Source organism: Meles meles, chromosome 4 (genome assembly GCF_922984935.1).
Source record: "Meles meles chromosome 4, mMelMel3.1 paternal haplotype, whole genome shotgun sequence".
In the NCBI taxonomy this organism is placed as follows: Eukaryota; Metazoa; Chordata; class Mammalia; order Carnivora; family Mustelidae; genus Meles; species Meles meles.
In genome coordinates, this window is record NC_060069.1 from 37,336,258 (window position 1) to 37,353,405 (window position 17,148).

A 17,148-nucleotide genomic window follows, 5' to 3' on the forward strand; every position below is an offset into this window, starting at 1 on the left:
GTAACTTTCTGGAATTACTTTCTGGAATTACATTCCAAGAAATAACGCAAGAGTTATTCAAAAGAGTATGTACAAGGTTATATATCCTTGTGAACTTTTGTGAAAAAATTAGAAACAACCTAAGTGCCTAACAGTAAGAGATTAGATCTAGTCATTATAATTGTTTGGGGGATATCAGAGTGGACTTTGCTACCCAGCATCTGCTCTCTCTTCATTCCTAGAATCCCAAGAACCCCAGTACTCAGGAAAAGTTGATAACAAAATATCCCATTCCCTCAGACAGAACTTGGTTTAACATGTGATTCATAGATAATCATGACAATACAGTTCAATGAGATACAGAGCACAGCTTGCTAGGGAGCTTCTAGCAGTTCTAGAAGCTTCTAGAAGTAACCAGTCTTTCCCTGGCCTTTGGTACACCTAGATAGGAGCCCAGACCTTTGCAACCATCCCCGATGTCTCTAATGATACAGCTGACACCAGGAAAGGGAAGAGAAGAGAGGTTTACAGGAAAATGGAGCCAGAGCCACCAGATTTAGTTAGCCCTGAAGCCCCTCTTCTTCTGGACTTAAATCTATAGCTATAAACTTCATTATCATTTGAGCTGGATTGAGAGGGTTTTGGGGAACTTGATATCATAGACCACATGTAAGTTATTCTACCTCTTCCACCCCCCAAAAGGGGGGAGTACAAATAGAAAAGGGCCTTCACTTTATTCCTCTGTCTTTAAAATACTCAGTTTGACTCTCCTCTCCGCCCCACCCCCGACAACATCTTGGGCAGACACTGCAGATTTTTGGATGGGGATAGAAGTCATAGGGTGGTAGGCTTAATGGAATGAATCACATTTTTATTTTTACTGATCTCCAACTGCAATTTGCCATTACCTACACCAGGAAAGGTTGGAACGGAGCTCCCCTGTGTTGAGGTCTCCCAACAAACTACAAGTCTTCTCATCAAAGAGCTGGCAGGGGATGCTCACTGCCATGGGAGGTGTGACAGCCAGCCGATGTCAGCTGAGTGAGAACTAGGAACACAAATGATACCAGCTAAGTGAAAGCTCTTTACCTTCTTCCTTATATTCTTCTCTTCCCCTATTCTGAGTATGGAAGGGCCAGAAGATGGACTAGGGAGGACAGATGATCGTGCTCATGGAATTCCCACTGCTGGAACAGGCATGTTCATGTCCCCACTCCTTGGGGTGCATGCCTGCCATATACAACATGTGCACTGCCCTGATGGAAAAAAACTGGCCCAACCTCTGACTTCACTCCGTGGGCATAGCCCTTGGGTTTTTCTGACATAAGGATGTCAGGAATGCTCACAAATACAAGTTTGCTCTTAGCAAAAGAATTAAATGAATTACAGCCTGAAGCAGCAGGGATGAAGGATGTTACTTTGTTCACTGACTTTTTTTTCCCCAGATTAATTCCATGAGGCACAGTGATCATAGACCATTTAATTCTCTTTTAAATTAGAAATTCTAATAATCATTTTCCTTTTATCAGTTTTCAGTGATCAGAGAGACATTTTTGTAAATGTTACACAATGATTCCAATATAAGGAAAGGGCTTTCATTCTTTGCAGGTAACAGTTAAAGCTGTAGGGCAGGGCTTTCCTTTCCATTTTTTTAATAAGTATTTTTGTAAATAAAACCTTAGAAGGGAATTTACTCCTCTCCAAAAATAAATGAATCTTTTTGTTCTGAGAATGATTCGATACAACTCACTGAAGTGTGACAGTCTGGGTTCCTTCTCCAGTCTTGTTCTTTTCCAAGGAGCTCCAGACTTTTTGCAACTTCTGGTTTTTATTTTATTTTAATTTTTCAAAATCAGGCCAAATATGCCCAGAAATAAAGTCTAGGAACAGCAATAATCTCAGAAATCCACCTGCCTGAAAAAGGTGGGGGCAATAATGACCTAAATTGCCCTTTTCCTAAACTGTATCCATAAAGCAGGGACTTCAATTTCCTTTGGCCCATGTTGGAACCAAAACAGAAGTTGTGTTGCAGGAGAATACAGTAGATATTATTGGTTTGGGGCTTCTCTGCAACCATTTCTCTTTCCTATGTGCCCTTTAGTTTCCTACGTTATGATTACCCTTCAATCACTGCATAAAGTCTTATGGGACTATCACCGAAGTTCTCCTTCCAGTACTCCTCTGCCCAGCTAAAGAGAAAGTAGTTGACTTACATCAAAGCAATTCTTTGCTCCCTCCTCAGAATACGAATCTTGAGCTGAAGAACAAAGAGACTGAAAATTAGTTTAATTCCATTTGACTGGCAGCACTTGCCCAGATTCTTCTTGCTTTGAGGTGGCTGCTGAGGATCTCTCTCCCCAGGCTCTGAGATGGACTGTACGCTAATCTCTTTATCCAGCTTCCCAGGTACCATATTACCCTTGTGTTCCTTCAGGTTCATTTCTTTTTCTTTCTTTCTTTTTTTTTTTTTTTTTAAGATTTCATTTATTTATTTGAGAGAGAAAGAGAGAATGAGAGAGAGAGCACAAGAAGAGAGGTCAGCAGGAGAAGCAGACTCCCTGCCCAGCAGGGAGCCTGATGTGGGACTCAATCCCAGGACTCCAGGATCATGAGCTGAGCCAAAGGCAGTCGGTTAACCAACTGAGCCACCCAGGCGCCCAGGTTCATTTCTTCCTGCTTGAAATGGCTCAAGGGAGTTACTGTGGTTGAAGCCAAAGGACCAAACTGATACAGAGAGTATCAGTCCTGATAAATCCTATTCTCAAAAGCAGTTTTATTTTTATTTGTTGTGCTGGAATATTTAAAGATTTCAACAAATTACACAGTCCTTAGTTCTTTCCTATAAGATGTGTATCCAGTCTGAGCAGTGTGATGTTACTTTCTAGGATTATAAATATTTTGTATTTGTATTTTGTATTGATACTTTGAGTTTTCTTCTTTCTCTTTTGCATACTACTCCCCTTTCCTTCCAGGTAAAAGCACACAACTGTTGCTATTTAAACAGTCCTTGGAAAGAATATGAAATATTTTCCTTTCTCATTGTTTGAATAATCATTTTGGAAATATAGCTTTAAAAATTCCCTTTTGAGAACTTGAACAATGAAAACTAATATATCTTAAATAAAGGTGTATTTTTAAAGCCCATGGGAATGGATAGGTCATCAAGCCCATGGGAACAGACTGGTCACCAAGACACACAAAAGGTTGTAAGCGAATAAACTATTCAAACAGCTCTAAGGTTACAAAGCAAGTCATCAAAGAAAGAGCAGTTGCACAGATCAATACATTGTGATATCTTTCGACCATGGACATGAACATCTATAGGGAATTGCAATCACATGGATGAATGTTCTGTGAAAAAAGTCAGACACCAAAGCTTACATTCTTTATGAATCTGTTTATGTAAAGTTAAGACCAGGCAAAACTAAACTATGGTGTTAGTTCTTAAGAGAGGAGTTAACTAGAGAATTGGAGTAATGATTGAGTGGCATATGAGGGAGGTCTTGGGGATGCTGAAATGTTCCATTTCTTGACCTGGGTGATAAACACATTAGTGTTCACTTTATAATAAAACATGGGCATAGTTGTTTGTTTTGTGTACCTTTCTGTATATGTATTTTACCAGAAAAAAAACCTTTAAAAAGAAAAGGCAGTATTTTTTTTTTTCTTTTTTTGGTCATAAAGAAAAACCTTGGCCTTCCAGAATGGTGATTCTTAAGTCAGTTTATTACAGAAAAGTCAGTAAATTTCTCTTTATTTACTGCTCTACTGCCTCCCTTTTCATTTACCTTCCCTTCGATCAACACCTCTCTAAAAACACATTGCTTCTGCTCAAGAACAGAGTATGAGTTACTAGGAAAATATTTCGGATTTACTATTTGACTGGAGCTCCAATTCTGAGAATTGAATTAACTAGTTTATAGTTTATTATTTTGTCCAAATCACTGTGAATAAAGTTGGGAAATGGTTTCTTTGTGAACAAGTTGGGAACGGATTGCTATATTTTATTTATATTTCCCAACTTGGGGGTGTTTAAATATACAACTATAAATAGGTTCTAGCATGTGTTTTTAATTTTTTTAGATTTATTTATTTGGGGGAGAGAGAGATTGAGAGAAAAGTGGGGTGGGGGGCAGAGGAAGAAGCAGACTCTCTGTGAAGCATGGAGCCCAACATGGGTGGCTGGATCCTAGGACCTTGGGATTATGACCTGAGCTGAAGCCAGATACTTAAACCACAGAGCCACCTAGGTGCCCTAGCATGTGCTTTTAGTATTACATATTTAACTGGGGGTTTTGTTTGTTTGTTTGTTTTCAATACATTTTTAAAAATTACATTAATGTAATTTTAAGTCATTTATATTTTAAAGAAACTTTAAAACAACACTATATTTCTTTCATACATTCAATGTTTTTTTAATTCAAATTCTGATTTGTATGCTATTCAAAGTGCAAGCACTGGTTTTGGATTAAACCTGTATTTTGAGCGCTGAAGAATAATTCAAAAGAAAATATTTAATGTCTTTTTGTTTTCCTTCTTTCAAGAGGAAAAAAAAATCTTCCACTTGAGTAAAGGCTAAACTGCAATGATAATTCAAACAATGAGAAAGAAAAAGATTAAGATTTGCAATTGTATGGAGATGAAAACATCTCATTCTAGATTTGGAAGATCCAACTGTTAACTAAACTTGGCCATCATTCTGTAAGTTGTTAAAATGTTTAAACATTTATATAAGGTACCTAAATTCAACTGAGATTCTATATAGTTTACCTAGAGTGATAATTGTTTTCTTTTCATTTGTTTTCAACCAAATAAAGATAATTACAGTTATGCTGACAAGATATTCAGGAGGAGGGGAAAAAAAAGAGGCTATAGCTACATATCTTTACATCTACGTATCTATCATACTTAAGTATTATTCTTTTTTTTTTTAAGATTTTATTTATTTATTTGACAGAGAGAGAGATCACAAGTAGGCAGAGAGGCAGGCAGAGAGAGAGGAGGAAGCAGGCTCCCCGCGGAGCAGAGAGCCCGATGCGGGGCTCAATCCCAGGACCCTGAGATCATGACCCGAGCCGAAGGCAGCGGCTTAATCCACTTAAGTATTATTCTATTACCTTTCTATCATACGCAAAGCATATTCTTATTTTTAAATGAAATTCTGGGGACTAAATCTGGAGATCATTCCTAGTTTCCTAATAGGTTGGAAGATTTGTGGTTAAGAGCCTAAGCTTTTCAGCAGACTTTAGTGGTATATTTTACATAATGTTTCTATGACTGGACCAACTGGATTTCCAAGTTTCCCGTTAGGGTGAAAAATAATCCATCCGACCCAATCCTCAGAATTGGAACTTGGCAAAAAGAGTGGATTCAGCATTCTTATAATTAAAGGCCTATGTGAATGACTGCTTCACAAATTTAGTTAACAACAGAGGTCTCAGCTGTTCTAATCTACTGGTTTCAGCGCTACTTGGATGGGCTGATTGGCAATGGGAATATGGCCTCTGGCTGGTGACAGTTGCCTTATGGCTTTAAATTACCCCTTTGGCTGGTAGAAGGCCAAAAAAACTAGTCTTGTCTAGTTCATAGACAGCTACATCAATCTTCCAAACAGCCCCGCAATAGATGCAGATCTATCACCATCGCTAGAAACACAACTCCAGGAGAGTGTCTGAACAATGGGGGTGGGTGGTAGGATAGCTTTTTAACAAGCCGCCACCCCCTCATGGGCCAGCCAGCACCACCACACTAGGGGTATGATACAATGAGACAGAGAAAATTACTCTTGGTTCTTGTTACCATTTCTCTGTATAGTTGTTGGTAAGTAATAGAACCTCTGTTCCCTGATTTCACATGTTTCATGAAAATGCTAATAACTGCTAAGAATGATGGTTAGATCAATTGGCTTAATCAGGTAGCATTTTTAATTCCTTGCAGGTGTTATTTACACCTGAGCTGTAACTCAGTCAACAAACAGGGTTTATTTCATCTTCACAGTGTACAGATTCCAAGATAGTTCTAAGAGCTTCTGAGAATTATAAAGGAAGTAGAGAACACATCTCTATTCTCAAGGAATTATTATCTTTCAGATGAGATAGGACCAACCCCAGTGACAGTTGGCGAGTACACTAACAAAAACATAACCAATTGCAGCCACTGACAAGGACTCTGATGTTCCTCCAGTGGTCTGTGACCAGACTCAGATGTGGAGAACTAGAAGCTCTTCTGGACCCAAGGAAGAAAATCAAGGCTTATAGGATGGGTTCATTACTGAGGGTATAATTATTTTGGTTAAATCATTTTAGTGTAATCTCATGCTACAGTGTAATTTTTGTTTGAAAGGTTTTATTGTGCAGAATAAATTTTTATGGTAAGAAAGGATAGATTCAACCCAGTAAAACTATGTTATCATTAAAATTACCACTTTTGTTGATCTACAACTCTCCCCCTCAAAAAAAAGAGAGATGCACACATGTACAAAAATGATGGTTTAAAAGCCTAGTTTTCAGAGACTGGGGAGTTAATGCAAAAGTAGCCGAGAGCAATGTACATACTGCATATGCTACTTAACTTGAAAGATGTTTAATAATAATCCATTTCCCCTACTGCAAGTAAAGAAATTAGTTGACCCTTGAATAAGTGGAGGTGGGGATAATAACCCCCTGCACAGTGGAAATTCATGTATAACTTTTGACTCTCCCAATTTTTAAAAAAGATTTTATTTATTTATTTGACAGAGAGAGAAAGTACATAAGCAGTGGGAGAGACAGAGGGAGAAGCAGTCTCCCCACTGGGCAGGGAGCCAAACGTGGGGCTCGATCCCAGGACCCTGGGATCAGGACCTGAGCCAAAGGCAGATGCTTAAACAACTGAGCCATCCAGGTACCCCACACTCCCCCAAACTAACTATGAATATTGTTGACCGGCAGCCTTACTATAACATAAACAGTCAATTCACATATATTTTGTATGTTATATGGATTACATACTGCATTCCTAGAATAAAGTAAACTAGAGAAAAGAAAATGTTATTAAGAAAATCACAAGAGAAAAAACATGTTTACAGCACTGTACTGTAGTTATAAAAAAAAAATCCACGTGTAAGTGGGCCCACCCACTTCAAGCCCATGTTGCTTAAGTGTCAAGGGTCCATTAAATCAGAGACTATGCTCAGAGGGGAGGATAGCTAAGCAGTATCACCAAATCTCAAAGGAGAAGAGTTACCCCCAAAAAAGCCCTAAATTTAGCTATTAACTGTATATTCATCAGCACACCTAAAAAAAGTTCTCATACATTGATTTGCAGCATCTTAATATTAAAACAAAATAAAAATCCCGAGCAGGTTATGCTGTCCAACTGATATTCTTCAAGCTCAAATATCTGCTATGGAGCTGCACATGATTTCTTCTCTTGCGTGCCTACCTGCATTGCCTGTTCCATTGCTTTCTTCTAGTGTCCCTTTTTCTCCTGCAAAATTTCCTTAACCATCTGGATTATGCTAATGTGGGGAGCTCACTTTGCGGTAATTATTATGATCCATGCTGTATACCTCAACTTAAAAGAAAATAAGCCTTACTTGAGACTCACTTTCATGAATCCTTACCACCCTTGCTTGATCTTATAATCAGATCTCTCTATCTTTTAAGTGCTTAAATATGCTCATGCATACCTGGGTACCATTACAGAAAGTTGTTATACCCTTGACATCTGTTTCTTTGTGTATTTTCAGTTTACTTGAGTTTATTCATTTTCTTGTGAAACCTTCATTTCTTTGCTTGCCATCTTCTTTTTTAAAAGTTAAAGTCGATTAGTTAACATAGAACATATTATTAGTTTCGAAGGTAGAGTTTAATGATTCATCAGTTGCATACAACACCCAGTGCTCATTCCATTACTTGCCCTCCTTAATGTATTACCCAGTTACCCCATCCCCCACTCACCTCCCCTCCAGCAACCCGCAGTTTATTCCCTAGAGTTAAGAGTCTCTTAAAGCTTGTCTCCCTCTCTGATTTCGTCTTATTTTTTCCCCCTTCCTTTCCCTATGTGTATCTGTTTTGTTTCTTAAATTCCACATGAGAGAAATCATTGTGCCATCTCCTTTGTAACTTTCCTACATTAAGGAAGAGTAGGCAATTGTGTGCTGGTTAACCAGAGGTTTTTTTTTTAAAGCCCAGATTTCAACTGCTAATTTCTGTGACACAAATATTTCCCAATTTCAAAGTTCCAAGGTTTCATATCCAGCTCAAAAATTCCTGAATATTTAACAATTGACTCTTGTGAGCTGATAAGAGCTGCCTCTAAGGTAGATAAGCAATAAGATTACTGCTAGTTTTACAGTGATGTAGGACAGCATTTCCACTAGCTGCTCCTTCGCTCATACCACCACAAAATTCTTCCAGCTGCAGGCATGGACAATCAACATATTTCAATGTGGAATCAATGATGGGTAAGAATCATTCCCTCTGTGCCTCCCTGCAGAGCTCAAGCTAAATAAGCCAATTTGCTGAATTACTTAGAACCAAGTATTTATTGCATCCCAAACAGATATTTCCCACTTGTCAGAAAATGTAATAGAGCCAAGATACCAGTTGCTGTTTGTTTTCTGCTGTGAGTGCTGTGCCGACTAAACGGAATGGATATTCAATAAGCTGTATTAAACCGAAGGATGCATTTTCAAAGTGGTAAGGGAGCGATTCAAGAGCCAACGTTAATGTCAGAGGGAATTATGGGTATGAACACTTTCTGCTACTGTGTAAACCTGCCCCTGCTACAAAATGTTCAGGGGCATAAATAATGGCTATATAGAAGGGTTTTTGCTCCTGTAAATTCAAACACAGAAAGGCAACTGACATTTTCAATGTCAACATTTTGGAGGATATTTTCCTGATTTCTGAGGATACCTATTATTTCAGCATGTGCTGATAAAAAACAACCAGAAGGAAAATAAAGGTTAAAAGATCTGAAATACGGTAGGAAAAATTTTTTCTATCAGTGTTTTAAGAAACACTGATGCTGGGGCGCCTGGGTGGCTCAGTGGGTTAAAGCCTCTGCCTTCGGCTCAGGTCATGATCTCAGGGTCCTGGGATCGAGCCCCCGCATCGGGCTCTCTGCTCCGCAGGGAGCCTGCTTCCTCCTCTCTCTCTGCCTGCCTCTCTGCCTGCTTGTGATTTCTGTCTGTCAAATAAATAAAATAAAAAAAAAAGAAAGAAAGAAACACTGATGCTGGGGCTCCTGGGTGGCTCAGTGGGTTAAGCCTCTGCCTTCCGCTCAGGTTATGATCTCAGGGTCCTGGGATTGAGCCCTGCTGAGCTCTGTGCTCAGCAGGGAGCCTGCTTCTCCAGCTCTCTGTCTGCCTGCCTTTCTGCCTACTTGTGATCTCTCTCTCTGCCAAATAAATAAATTAAAAAAAAAAAGATAGAAACACTGATCCTACTGAAAATAAAAAATCAAGGGTTCTTCTATTATAATCAAATGATATGGAAGGTAGAGGAAAACAACACTGTTAAAATTCTCTCCCCAAATCAGCATGACCTCAAATTTCCTGGTGCAGAGGACATGACTAGAAACTGAACGGTAGCCTCTCTCTCCTCTCCTCTCTGCCCCCCATCTTCAAATGTTGATGGGCAATTTGGCCCCGCTGTACTTCTGGATATTGACCCATGCATCTACCTTCCCAGTGTTGGCATCACTATGAGCCATGGTAAAAGAGGGGACAGCATCTTGCAGTTCTCACTCTATTTCACTTGTGATCTTTCTTTCTTTTTTATGCATGCCTGTGCGAATCTTACCACTCACATTTGTCCTCTCCCTACCTTCAGCTTCCATTCCTCATTTGCAATGGTGCGTGTTGAGAGTAGACTTTCTGAGGCAAGTTTTCCTGTCATGACTGGTCCTATAATCATAGTATAAAAACCACCAAGTTATAACCTTTTCATTGTCAACACCTAAACCAAATGCCATGCTTATTAAATACAAATGAAAACAAGTATCACAGTTTGGCCTTTGCAGGAAGCAATCTCTGAGAGCTTAATGTTCAGGGAATGATCAACACAGGGAATGATCAACACTGATGGGAAGGGGGGTGAAGGTGGGACTGAGAAGAAGCTGAGCTGTGATAAAGGCTCATTTGGATTGTCCCATTTTGGGTGGAAATATTTGGTCCTTTGTATTCCTATCTTCAGCCATTATTAGGTATGAGTTTTCCTCCAAAGGGCATGACTTTGGTGAGATGGATCTTTGTAGGTACCGTTTTCCCTGAAGGGGCCAAAGGCTGTTCCATTGAAAATCTCACAGCAGTTAAGGGAATAAGCCCTTCCCTGAAGGAAGATTTGAGCACATCTTAATGCCCCTCCCCCCCATCTCCTTACCTCATAAATATCTACCATAGTTCACACATCATACTTCCTTTGTAAGAGCAGAAAAGGCTACTGAACAATGTGTCAAAACTCTTTGTGATTTCAACAAATGGTGCTGGAGAAATTAGATAGCCATAGGCCATAAACAAACAACACCCTGACCGAAATCTCTTACTTTATACAAACATTAACTCAAAATGAATCATGGACTTAATGTAACATGAAAACCATAAAACTTTTAGAAAAGGACAAAGGAGAAAATCTTTGGGACCTCAGGTTAGGCAAAGAGTTCTTAGACAACATCAAAGCATAAGCCCATTGAAAAATCAATACATTGGATTTCATTACATTAAAAACTTTGTTCTGCAAAAGTCTCTGTGAAGAGGATGAGAAGATAAGCTTCCTACGGGAGAAAATATTTTCAGACCACAAACTGACAAAGAACTAGTATCTAGAGAACATAAAAAGTTCTTAAAACTCAGTAGTTAGAAAATGTGCAAGAGACATGAACAGACATTTCATTGAAAAGCTCATTGAAAGCATTTCATTGACATTGCCATTTGTAAATGGCAAATAAGCACGTGAAAAGATTTCAGCATCACTAGTCATCAGGGAAATGAAAATTTCAAAATACGGTGGCTTAAAACAATCACCATTTTGTTTTCACCATCTTCTGGGCCAGGAATTTAAGCTCATCTGGACACATACTTCAATCCACATGGTGTCAGTTTGTGTCCTTCATTCGGCTGCATTCAGTGGAGAGTGGGCTGGAAATCTTAGAAGCCTGGTGCTCTCCACATGGCCAGCAGAGCTTGGGATATCAGACTTTCAAGAGGAATTATAAAAATTGGTAAATATTGAAGTTATGGATCCCTTAAGTTCCAGTCTTGGAAATTACGGAATCACTTCTGCAACATTTTAGTAGTCAAAACAAATCACAGATCAGACTGAAGTGGAGAGAAAACAAGACTCCAATTTTCAATGTGAGAAGCAGTAAAGAATTTATGACAATCTTACTCTACCATGGGGGCAATTATTCAATTATTTGAAAAACTTCTTTGTAGGAAGTTTTTAAAAATAAATATTGAGTTGTTCAAGTTTCTTATTTTTATCTTGTCAGTTTTGGGCAAGTTATGTTCTCTAAATATCTTGCCTACTTTATCTACGTTTTCAAATTCAATAAAGCTATTTGTAATATTGCCTCATTATCATCCTAATGTTGGCAAGATCTATGGTTACATCCTCTTTTCCAAACCTGATAGTCTTCATTCATGCTTTTTTTTTCTTGATTAGTTAGCTAGGAGTTTATCAATTGTATTAATCTCAAAGTACCAACTTTTGACTCACATTCCATGGATTTTGCTTTTTCTACATATCAATATGCTCTGGAGAGCTTTCCAAATTAGTGCTGTCATGGTATTTCATATTATGGGGGTACCAGAATTTAATCATGGGCATTCTTACTAATTTTGTTTCTTTTCTTTCCTTCTATTAGAGTAACTGAAGGAAACATCATTTTATATGTCTTTATGTGCACATGAGAAAGGATTGATTCCCAGAAATTAAGTTGCTGGGTCAGAGTTAATTTTACATTTTCAGATAGGTAACTTCCAAATCATTTTCCAAATGGCTGTAATAACTGGCACTCCCATGGACTGGGTAGATGCATTCTCCATCGATCCAGGTTCTTGCCAATACTTAGCATCATGAACTCTTTTCGTTTATGTCATCATGGTTTGAATTTCCATTTCCTTGATCACAGGTGAGTATAAGCATCTTGTGCCTATTTATGGCTTGAGAGTTTTCTCTTCTGAGGAGGATTTTTAAACTCTATTTTCTACTTTTTTATTATTTAATTTTTCCTTATTGAAATTATTAAATCTAGGTCTGTTTCAAATTTTTGCATTATATTCTATTGTGTCTTTTTTCACACAGAGATTTTATATTTTGATGTGGTAGTATTACTCACTTCTTTCCTTTATGGCCTAGCATTTGAATCTTACCAAAGGAGGCCTTTTATCTGCTTCTGAAGAGTTCAACTGATATTCATTGACTAGTCAGAGTCTTGTGTCTCTGGAGAGCAATTCTACCCTGAATTCTAGAATCCAGCCCTTACGGGACAATACCCCTCTTCCCCACCCTAGTGTGGTAGATCTCCTAATTCCCAGGCCTTTATTCCAAATTTTAACATCATAACATCAGCCCCCTCATCAAACCCCTCCTTCCATACAATATTGAAAATAACTTGGAACCACAGAACACCAGAAGGAATGTAGAGAATCATCCAGTTTCAAATTCTCATTTTCATAGCTGAGGAGTGGATGATTGAAAACTTCTTGTCCAACATGGTAACCATTAACCACATGTGGATTTTTATTTTTATTTTTTTAAAAAGATTTTATTTATTTGTTTGACAGAGATCACAAGTAGGCAGAGAGGCAGGCAGAGAGAGAGGAGGAAGCAGGCTCCCCACAGAGCAGAGAGCCCAAGGGGGGAGGGGAGGGCTCGATCCCAGGATCCTGGGATCATGACCTGAGTGGAAGGCAGCGGCTTTAACCCACGGAGCCACCTAGGGTGCCCCCACATGTGGATATTTAGATTCAAGTTAATTAAAATAAATTAATTAAAATAAAAAATTCAGTCACACTAGACACATTTCAAATGCTCTATAGCTACATATGACTCATGGCTACTTTACTGAGCAGTGGGATTTAGATACTTTTCATCATTGCATAAAGTTCCAGTGGTTGTGCTAGAGCTTTGTTATTTAAAGGGTGGTGTGCAGGGATGCTTGGGTGGCTCAGTCATGATCCTTGGGTCCTGGAATTGAGCCCCACATCGGGCTCCCTGCTCTGCGGGAAGCCTGTTCTCCCTCTCCCACGCCTCCTACTTGTGTTCCCTCTCTCACTATGTCTCTCTCTCTCTCTCTGTCAAAAAATAAATAAAATATTTTTTAAAAGGGGGGGGTGGTGTGCAAGACCATAGGCATCACTGGGAGCTGATTAGAAATAGAGAATCTCTATTAATTAATAATTAGGTCCCATACCAGACCCACAGAATTGGAATCTGCAACTTAACAATATCCCCCAAAAGTCTGCATGCAGATTAGACTCTAAGAAGCCCTCATCATGTGATTCCCCTCCCACCCAAGGCCATACAGTTGGTGTCTGCGCCCTTCCCTTGATCCAAGTATCATTTTTCCTTACTATCCCTCTTCCTCCCCCTGAGTTCCCCTTCCTTCTCCTTCTTTTTTTCTTCTTCTTCAAGATTTTATTTATTTATTTTAGACTGAGCGAGAAAGAGAGAGGTCCTGCACACACAGTGGGCAGGCAGCATGGGGAGAAGGGCAGAGTGAAAGAAGAGAGAGAATCTCAGGCAGATCCCACACTGAGAATAGAGTCCAACACGGGGCTTGGTCTCATGCCTTGAGATCATGACATGAGCCAACATCAAGAGTTGGATGTTTAACCAACTGGGCCACCAAGGTGCCCCATGCCATGTCCTTATTACCTCCCTACTGTACTTACTTTCTCACTTTGTTTAGTTAACAGCACTTTATAACAATTTATAGGTCAGTCAGGCCATTGAAGCCCTAGAAAACCCTCCATGTTTCAGCCTCATTCTGATTTGCAGCCTTCTGATAAAGGCCCAGATCCCTACGATGGCATTTTCCCTAGAAAAAAATCCTTCTTGGGATTAAAGCCAACCTGGGAACCAATAGGGCACCAAACACCAATCTGTGTGGTACACTTAGCTTTGCTGATATAACGGCTGCATTTAGTTTTTTGGACCCCACAGCCCAGGCCTGCAGAGCAGACCAAGCACTTGCCTTAAATGTGTCACAACCTGACTATCCCACTGGAGAGTCAAAGTAAGTCCCGATGACCTTCCAACATAAGCACTCTCATTCAACGTAATTGGATAGTAGGTCACTATTTAGAAGATTTAGTAGATTTAGAAATAGCACCAGGTTTTCCTGGAACTTTGAGAGATCTGGTCTCAGACCTTTTTAGTACATTGTTTTTCAGCTACTAAAACATAGTGGACTAATAGTAGGCACACAGTAGATAAGAATGGATGAATGATAGTGAAGGAAAGGGAAAAATTCTTCTCTACCTTCAAGGTCTTCCAACTGGACTTAAATTTATATGAAACAGATTAACAGGAGAAAAAAAATCCAGTGGTTTACTACATGTACACAGAGGCCCAATAATGAAATTGAGACCTAAAGAAATGACCAAGGCTTAGGAAGTTTTTATGCTTTTCAGACAAAGAGACAATATATCTGTGAGGAATTGACAGGATACAGAAAACTTAGCTTCGAAAGCTTCATTTAGGAAGGAATTCTAAGCCGAATTTGGGCTGGGGTTGTAAATTAGTAAAAAGTAGATAGGGTTGTTTATAAAGCCTTCTTGGCTCTAAATTTCCCATCTCTGGTGACAAGGCTGTCTCTTTATGTACGTCCTGGTGCACAGAGGGTACCTATCACATGGAGATTTATTTCCTGTTTTCAGGGGACAGAGGAGGGTCTGAGTGTCCTTTCTATAGAGATTCTCTTAAATAACTTTTATTTAAAATAGTCAATATGCTAAAGTGGCACTCCTGGGGGGTAGCCTGCCGTTGGCCCCTGTTGTAGGGAGAGGTATAATTACAAAACCAGGCAGTATCTGATGGCTAAAAGACTTGAAAACGGGTCAAGAAATGTTGACATTTATGTTGGTAAATCCCTCTCAAGAACTCTAAGTACCTAAACACTGACTTTACATTCCTCCAATATATATACCGCGGGAGGGTAACGGCAGTTGCTGGTTCTGGCCACTATTATAACCCCAGCACATCAGTGAATATTGACTTTAGAGTCTTGAGCCACCCTTTCCCCTTGGCTGCCCACCTGGAGGGACTGGCCGGCGGAAGGCCGGAGTTCTCTCCACTGCTGCAGTCCCGTTCGCCAACGCAGCGTCTATCGGACACGACCTTAGCTCCTCCAGCGAAGGTCCCAGGGTCCTTCCAGAATGCCTGCCTCGTGCCCAGCACGGCAGTTAATATTAGCGTCTGATGCATTAACACGGGTTTTACTGAAGCCACTTGCTACCTAACATTTCCAGGTGAATCTTACCCGCTCCAGGGTTGACAGCCCCACCCAGCGCGCACACGGGATCGCGCCAGGCATTAGGGCGCACGCGCAGCTGGTGCAGGTGGGTGGAGAGAGGCGGGCACGCGCGCGCGCTGCCGCGTCGTGCAAGTGGGAGGGCGACGCATGCGCGGGCGGCGGTGGCCTTAAGGGCGGCGGCGGCTCTGGTTCTCAGTCGGCCTGTCAGCCGGCTTGGAGGCGCGGTCCGGCGCTCGCGCGGTGACGGCGGCCATGGCGGCGGAGGAGGAGGAGGTGGACTCGGCGGACACCTGTGAGAGGTGAGTGCGGCCACGACTTCGTGGGGTTCGGGATCGCTCCTTCCACAGGGGCCCAGGTCGGGCCGGGCGGCGCAGCCGAGGACCCGTACCCCGGCCTGCCTGTCGTCCGGCCCGGCGTGAGACCGCGCTGCGCCCCGAGGACGCCCCGGTCTGGCTCTGTCCCTGCCGGACGCCCCTAGGCGCGGAGGCGCGGGGAGGGTGTGATCCTCCCCGGCCGCGCCGCAGACCCCCGCGCGGAGGGGCCGCCGTGATGTTGTGTAAGCGTCTCCGCGGGCTCGGCGGCAAGGGCGACCCGGCACCTAGCCCGGCTCGTCATCCGGGGACTCCTCGGACCCGCGTGCCCCAGGACAGCCGGCAGGCGGTGACCCGCCGTTCCCACACCTGCCTCGAGCCAGGGGAAACGGCTCAGTCATTCGTGCACTTGGAAGCGCGGCTTCTGGCGGCAGGTGCGCCCTGTTCTCCGCCCAGCCCGGGACGAGAACGAATGCGCCGCCCGGGCAGAACCTCCCGAGCCTGGGGGAAGGGGCGGCGCTTCCCCGGGGCTGCCGGAGATGGAGAACCCAAAGTCTGTCTGGGAAGTGCAGGAGATTGGGGGGTGTCGGGGAAAGGAGAAGCGCAGCGAGAGGGAAAGGGGTTTGAGGGCGTGGGTATATAACTTTGGGTTTCAGAAAGCGTTTAATTTATAGATACTTAGTAGAAAGAATGTTAACCCTATATGGACAGCAGATTCAGAATTGATCATCTTTCAGCGATCTTCCTTTGTTTCTGAGTGCTGTGGTGTTACCGGAGAAGTGGGCGTGTTTGCTCCTCAGAACTCATATATATGTAGAAAACTTTATGGAATTTGGAGGACAGATGTCCAACGTGAAACTTTTTGATACACAGACGTACTAAGTTTAAATTATTCTCTTCCACCTGTAGCTAGAAACTTCATGCCCTTGTCAGTAGACAGATAACAATTGGTGGAAAAATTAAATTACGAATATTATTGCCATATTTCTCAAGGCTGGTCATTTCCTTTGGAAAGTAAACTTTTGTGTTTCTGTATATATGTTTAGTATTTTGATAATTCTACTTAAGATGTCTGGAGAAACTTGCATATGAAACATAACCTAAATGATAAAGGTAATATGGAGTACTATGAAGACAGTTGTATTTGGAAAGATAGGGGGAGGGGGTGAGGTGACAGTTTCCAAATACTTCCTCTGAAGTTTGTTTACATTATGAATGGGTCCATTGTTTTGGTTTGTTGATAAACTTCCTTGTTGAGGTAAGATGCTGAATGTCCTCATGTGGACACAAGTAGGAACCTAACTGGTAGCTTGTTCCCACCTAGTTTGCCATAACACCTTTTTATCTTTCCGAAACTGCTTTTAGGTGGACTTTTTTTTTTTTAATATTTATT

The 17,148-nt window shown here is 41.1% G+C and overlaps 1 protein-coding gene and 1 long non-coding RNA gene across 2 annotated transcripts in view; one reads left to right on the forward strand and one right to left on the reverse strand.

Annotated features, from left to right (window-relative positions):
* Nucleotides 1-500: 500 nt before the first annotated feature.
* On the reverse strand, nucleotides 501-15,465 carry LOC123939713. Its single transcript, XR_006817958.1, has 4 exons — nucleotides 15,226-15,465; nucleotides 9,792-9,871; nucleotides 2,193-2,236; nucleotides 501-1,027 (listed from the first exon to the last, which is right to left on the reverse strand). It is a non-coding gene; the product is annotated as an uncharacterized LOC123939713 (long non-coding RNA).
* A 127-nt stretch (nucleotides 15,466-15,592) lies between these two features.
* Nucleotides 15,593-17,148, forward strand: part of ABHD5 (abhydrolase domain containing 5, lysophosphatidic acid acyltransferase) — a 32,778-nt gene continuing 31,222 nt past the window's right edge. Inside the window, exon 1 of the mRNA XM_046003550.1 lies at nucleotides 15,593-15,743. Coding sequence (XP_045859506.1) covers nucleotides 15,697-15,743 — 47 coding nt within the window. The 5' untranslated portion in view covers nucleotides 15,593-15,696. The remainder of the gene's footprint in view (nucleotides 15,744-17,148) is intronic.